At 32.4% G+C, this 6,546-nt stretch overlaps 1 protein-coding gene across 1 annotated transcript; it reads right to left on the bottom strand.

Annotated features, from left to right (window-relative positions):
• Positions 1–4,634: 4,634 nt before the first annotated feature.
• LOC106777140 (40S ribosomal protein S12-like) lies at positions 4,635–6,546 on the bottom strand. Its single transcript, XM_014664666.2, has 5 exons — positions 6,467–6,546; positions 6,285–6,327; positions 5,209–5,497; positions 5,004–5,069; positions 4,635–4,920 (listed from the first exon to the last, which is right to left on the bottom strand). Exons 2-5 carry the CDS (start codon positions 6,290–6,292, stop codon positions 4,861–4,863), a joined length of 423 nt encoding a protein of 140 aa, XP_014520152.1. The 5' UTR covers positions 6,293–6,327; positions 6,467–6,546; the 3' UTR covers positions 4,635–4,860.

Here is a 6,546-nt window from a genome sequence, read left to right on the forward strand (position 1 = left end):
TTTTAGGCTATCATTACTCTTTCTCCAGCTTTCGCATTTTTAGTATTCTGGAAAGTATATATTCTCCCGGAAAATAATCTTAGACTGCTATAGTTTCAGGTTCTTATTTTTGGAGAGTAAAGGAGGTTTTATGATTAAAGCTTCCAAATTTAGTTTCCATGATTTTAGAAAGTAGATCGTGGAGCATATAATAACCAGAAATATGCTTTGGAATTTAGTTTCTGGAATCGGCAACTGAATTCCGGAATACATAGGAAACCTAAATTTCATTTATTGCAATTCTTTGTCATTTGCTGTCCAAATTTTGTCCACAAATTCTCACTTTGTATCTCATATATCTACATGTTTCCTTAGTTTGCTCACTTTACCTTTATAACTTAACGCTTGAACTTAGGATCTCATCCCAATACTTGTCTGCTTCAATCATTACGTTCAGCAAACTGATAATGTATATGCAAAGGATATTTTTGCCTTAGCCAATATGGATAAATTTTCAGATTTATTATTTTGGAATTTAACATCGAAGAAAGTTTTTTAATTTATAAAAGGGATGGTTGAACTTAAGATTCTATACGAACTATTTAAACTCCTCCTTACGAATTATTAAATCGGACAAAAACGAAACATATCCCCTAAAAGAGGGGAAAACACAAGCACATATGATAATTATGTGATAAGAAATACAGCGAGGTAGAAAAAACTAAACATGTATGAACAAAGCATGCGCTTTTCTATTTTGAAATTTTCCCAACGACAAGTATTGTTTTCAGGTCATGAATTAAAGGAAAAAGTTGTATTTGAAAGAATTCTAAAACCTTTTTCAATTTAAATTTATAGAATCATATTAACGTTCATAATGTTTAATTGACTTTAGTAACATGTTAATAAATTTGTTAAAATAATTTTCTTCAACTTAATTCGTTAAGTTTCGTATAAACATAAGCCATAAGGTTTATGTGATAAAAAATGTTGAATAGATAATTAATTAAACTAGTTCCTACAAAAACTGAGCAAGATATTTGTTAGTCATATTTGATGAAAATTTTTATTTATAGTGTTCTTATAACGTGTAATACTTTCACATTGTAACATTCCATTGGGATGTGACAGTTATGAGTAAAGAATTTAAAATTTTTAAAATCATAATATCATATGAAAATCTAAATTTAATAAGTTTTTGCAATTACAAAAATAAACCATAGTTTAAATTTAATTACAAAATAAAACTCCAATAAAATAGTTTATTCAAACAATTATAAATTCTCCAACTCTCTCAATTCTCTAACATCCAAACTATCTGCACGATCATTTGTTCCCGTAGGTGAAAACCACAAACATATAATAAGGGGTCTATCTCTTATATCCTATCTTACTACCTGTTCATCAGAACTAACCAGTTTGAGTTGTCCTGCCATCCAACACCAACCCTATCTCTTTCCCGATGGAAGAAAACCTTTTTTCTGCATCCACAGCCAAAAAGAATCTCTTTCCTGCACCCACGACCAAAGAGAATGTCTTTCCCGCATCCACAGCCAAAAGAGTTATCAACACCCGAACCCATCCCTTTCCCGCATCCACGACCGAAGAGAATTCTTATTCACATCCACGACCAAAAGAGTTATCAACACTTGAACACATCCTCTTCCCGCATCCATGACCGAAAAAAATCTCTTTCCCTTATTCACGTTTGAAAGAGTCATCAAAACTCGAACCATATTGTCCAACAACCTTGGTCACAAATTAATTCTTCCATAGAAGCATTTCCAAAACAATTCTTCATTAAACAACTCTCCATTAATCTAGAAAATACATCTAGTAAAAATATTTCATGTTTAATAGTAAAAGAAGAAAATCCATGGTTGTGGCATAAAAAGGCTGCTAATATTCATATACATCAATTGAATAAGCTTATAGCTAAAGATTTAGTAATTGGTCTACAAAAACTAAAATTTGTAAAGGATAAATTATGTGAGGCATGTCAAAAGGGTAAACAAGGAAAATCATATTTTTATTCAAAAAATATTGTTTTAAGTTAAAAACCCTTAGAAATTTTACACATGAATTTATTTGGTCCTTCTAAAATAAAAAGTTTTGGAGGAAATTATTATGCTTTAATTATAGTATATGATTATTCAAGGTATACATGGACATTCTTTACTGCTCTTGAAAGTGAAACTTTCAAAGTATTTAAAAATTTTTCTAATCAAGTTCAAAATGGAAAAGATTTAAAAATAAAAGTTATTAGAAGTGATCACGGAGGAGAATTTCAAAATGAATCTTTTGAAAAATTTTGTGAAGAACATAACATTTCTCATAACTTTTCTCCATTGAGAACTTTTCAACAAAGTGGAGTAATAGAAAGAAAGAGTAGATCTTTAGAAGAACTTGCTAGAACTTTGTTAAATGAATCTAAAATTCCAAAACATTTTTGGGCTGATATTATGAGTACTGCATGTTATGTTATAATTAGAATGTTTATTAGACCTATCTTAAAATGTACTCCTTATGAATTGTTTAAGGAAGAAAGCCTAATGTTTCACATTTGAAAATATTTGGATGTAAATGTTGTGTTGAATAATGGATAACAAAATTTGGGAAAATTTGATTCAAAATCCGATTAAGCTATTTTTCTAAGATATTCTCTTACAAGTAAAACTTATAGAGTTTTTAATCGTAGAACATTTGAAATAGAAGAATCTACGCATGTTGTCTTTGATGAAATTGTGGACTTTGAGAAAAAACCTCTTGAATGAGATAACTCAAATGTAGGTGAATAAGAAGACTTGCAACAGACCATAAATGAAGAGACAAATAATCATCTACCCAAAGATTTAACTAAGACATGGCTACAACCCCGAGGATTATCGCTGGAAAATATAATTAGAGATATCTCAAAAGGGGTAAGTACTTGAAGAAATGTGGCAAATTATTGAATGAATGTGGCTTTTGTCTCACAGTTAGAACCTAAGAACGTGAAAGAAGTTTTTCAAAATGATCAATGGTGTATAACAATGCAAGAAGAACTAAATCAGTTTGAGAGAAATCAAATATGGGAATTGATCCCTGGAAAAGACACTTATATGAACAAAATGGGTGTTAAAAAACAAACTAGATGAGGATGGAAACATAACCAAGAACAAAGCTAAGCTTGTGGCATAAGGATATAGTCAAGAAAAAGGTATTGATTATGATGAAACATATGCTCCTATTTCTAGGTTAAAGGCAATATGCCTACTTCTTATTTATGCATCTATTGTGAAATTTAAATTATATCAAATGAATGTTAAAAGTATTGTTCTAAATGGTTTTCTTAAAGAAGATGTGTATGTTGAACAACCACCTAGTTTTTAAGATTATAAATTTCCAAATCACATCTTTAAAATAAAGAAAAATCTTTATGGATTAAAACAAACACCTAGATCTTGGTATGAAAGACTTATCAATTTTCTTTTAGAAAATAAATTTAATCGAGGTAAAGTTGATTCCACTTTGTTTTTTGAATGAGTAGAAAAACATTATGCTTACCTAGGTATATGTTGATGATGTTATATGTTGAGATGTTAATGATGAGAGAGTTGACATTCTTCCTTTGTTAACGAAAGAAAGTACTTTTCTTTCTCAGATAAAATAATGTAAGAAATTCTTTAAAAAAGTTTGAAATGGACAAAGCTAAGGAGGCTTCCACTCTTATGGAAACTTCATGTTATTTAGACAAGGATAAATCAAGTATGCTTGTAAACTAAACTCTATATAGATGCATAATAGGTTCATTATTATATCTTACTGCTAGTAAACCAGATATCATGCAAAATGTATTCGTGTGTGCTAGGTATCAGTCTAGTTCTAGGAAATCTCATCTCACTACAGCTAAGTGTATCCTAGCTGAGCTCAGACCATTCTAACCTCGCCCAAATTAATGTAGCCATTAAGGTAAACCTTCTACAACAACTTCAAGTCAACTTGGCAGAGTAATAGCCCGACAACCAAACAATACAAAAGCACAACAACCCAATCTTGGCAACTTAGAAACATGTCAACTCAAAAGGTCGGCATGGTAGCATCTCAAGTGTCCGCTAGGTTAGTACCTAGAAGGTCGACATCAACAAGTCAACACCCATTAGGTCAAGTTGTAAAACCTACCTTGAAAGTCGACATTCAACAAGTCAACACCCATTAAGTCAACACCCAATAGGTCAAGTTGTAAAACCCAAAGCTTCCTAGGATATACAATCTACCGGTCAGGTTGTAAGACCTTACCGGACTAGTGACATGACACACCATATGTCTTCAAACTATCTTGTCTATCTTGAGACACATAACACATATCTTAAGTTAGAGAGAACTAAATTCATAACTAAGACGTAAATAGAATAAAATTTGAAAAAGGGACGACAACCAGGTTATATCTGCCAAATGTGTCATGTGTCAAGTTATATCCATAAAAATTGTGTTCATTCACATACTTTTGTTCGTCAATGCATTTATTTTCTTATGTATATACATTTACCGTTACCAACCATTTTTAAAGTAAAAAATAGATTTTCGTATGCCACAGGCCAACCGATATGTACATTGGTTTAAAAGAAATGTAATTAAGGGCAGGTTATTACAAAGTACTTGCAGCTAGAAACAAATTAAGAGAAGATTAAAGTGAACTTAGACGAAACGAACTGTTCTGGTAAGTCATAACAGGGTAAAAACCAATAGTAATAAAGAAAAAAACCATTTACTCAGCAACAATGAGAATGGATATGATTGTAAGTCGTCAAAATCCCTATGCAGATACTCTAGAGGCAAAAGTATTCCTCAAAGACTAATAAAATAACATCAAGCTGAAACCCACAAATCTAGACATTTAACTCAGTTAGCTTTCACGTGCTGCAGAACAACATTATAAGCTTCATGTTGCTCGCCAAAATCCTGCAAAAGGAAAATAATAAACATCCACATACATTGAAAGGCACTCCAAAACATCAATTCAAATACATCCAATAAAGCCATACCTTAACGACCACACATGAGCAACCAGTTACCTTCCTAGCCTTTCCCTCTGAATCAATCTTACACAACTGAAACAAAATTATTCAACAAAAAATATTATAAGAATAAAATCCTTATGAACATTCACCAACTGAATTTGGGAATTGAGAGTAAAAGAATGGTACAAGGAATTTAAGTAAAATGGTTAGGAGTCTCTAAGGCACTTACACCAGCCCATTCTCCAAGGGTCTTTGCACTTGGAACTGTCAAAAGGCTAACATTGTGCTCGGCGCAAAGGGCCTTCACCAGTTTCACATAATCAGGTTGGTCACAGTCTTCTGCTAGAACACAGAGCTGTGCAGCATGCTTCTCAATGATCTTGGCACTTTCATGAAGACCTCTTGCAAGACCACCGTAAGCCAGAGATTTTCTCAGCACAAGCTGTAAAGCAGTCATGATGTCCATGGGCTCACCGGGAATGGAAGCAGGTGCCTCAGCTGCAACAGCTACCTCTTCACTGCATAGTACAATTATTCTAAACAGTCAGGAGATACATATAATTGAATCTTAAACTCCTCCAGGAAAAGCTACTCGAAAAAAGGAGAAGAGCAATGCACATAACATTACAAGCATGTGAACAAGTTTTATTACCAGCAGCAATGCACATACATTATATATTATATATTTTGTTTTCCTTATCCCTTAATTTCTAATCAAGACTAAGGGACAGCACTATCATTCAATTCTCCACAAATGAGATAAATTGATTAGGTGTGCTTACCTAAGTGGTTCTTTCACATTTCTCAATCCCATTGGAAATTTTCAAAAACAATTCCCTATATTATAAAAGCTGTAACAAAAATGGCAACACTACCCGGAACTATAATAGACCATGGTAGATAGTTCACTACATTCATTTCCAACACAAGCAATCAAATCCAACTCCAATTAATTAAATTAAACCGTGATAAAATCAATCCAGTTTTAATCATCAATGTGTTAAAATAGAAAATTGAAACTGCCAAAATCCAGCATGGCAAAAATAGATTTTTAGTGGATATCCATACCAACCCATTCTCATCTCTAACCAAATCCAACCTCAACGCATGATACAACCATGAGCAGACATTGTGATCAGCATGTATATCCTCACTACCAAACTTATCATTACGAAGGAATGAGTCTCAGGCAACCATAACATGATAGGTATTTCAATTGAATATTGAATTAAAAAATCAAGGGGCAGAGAGTTGCATTCATAAACCAAACTGAATTAGAAAATCGTTACAAAAAAATGAGCGTACCCTGACATCTTTCGTTGTTGAATTCAAAATACACCCTTTGCTTCTGCCAAAACAAAAATAACTATTCAAATCAGAGATTGAGAAAACACGTTAATAGGCAAAGAGATGAAACGTTTTATACAAAAAAAAATTCAGCTTTTATCTCAGTAGAAGAGTAGAGAAAACCGGAGAAAGAGAAAGACCTTGTTGAGGAGTTAGCCGCCGAAATCAATTCTTAGCTCTGTACTCCTCATACGAAAATAAGAGAAAATATATAAAATTT

This window comes from Vigna radiata, chromosome 11 (assembly GCF_000741045.1).
Source record: "Vigna radiata var. radiata cultivar VC1973A chromosome 11, Vradiata_ver6, whole genome shotgun sequence".
Classification (NCBI taxonomy): Eukaryota; Viridiplantae; Streptophyta; class Magnoliopsida; order Fabales; family Fabaceae; genus Vigna; species Vigna radiata.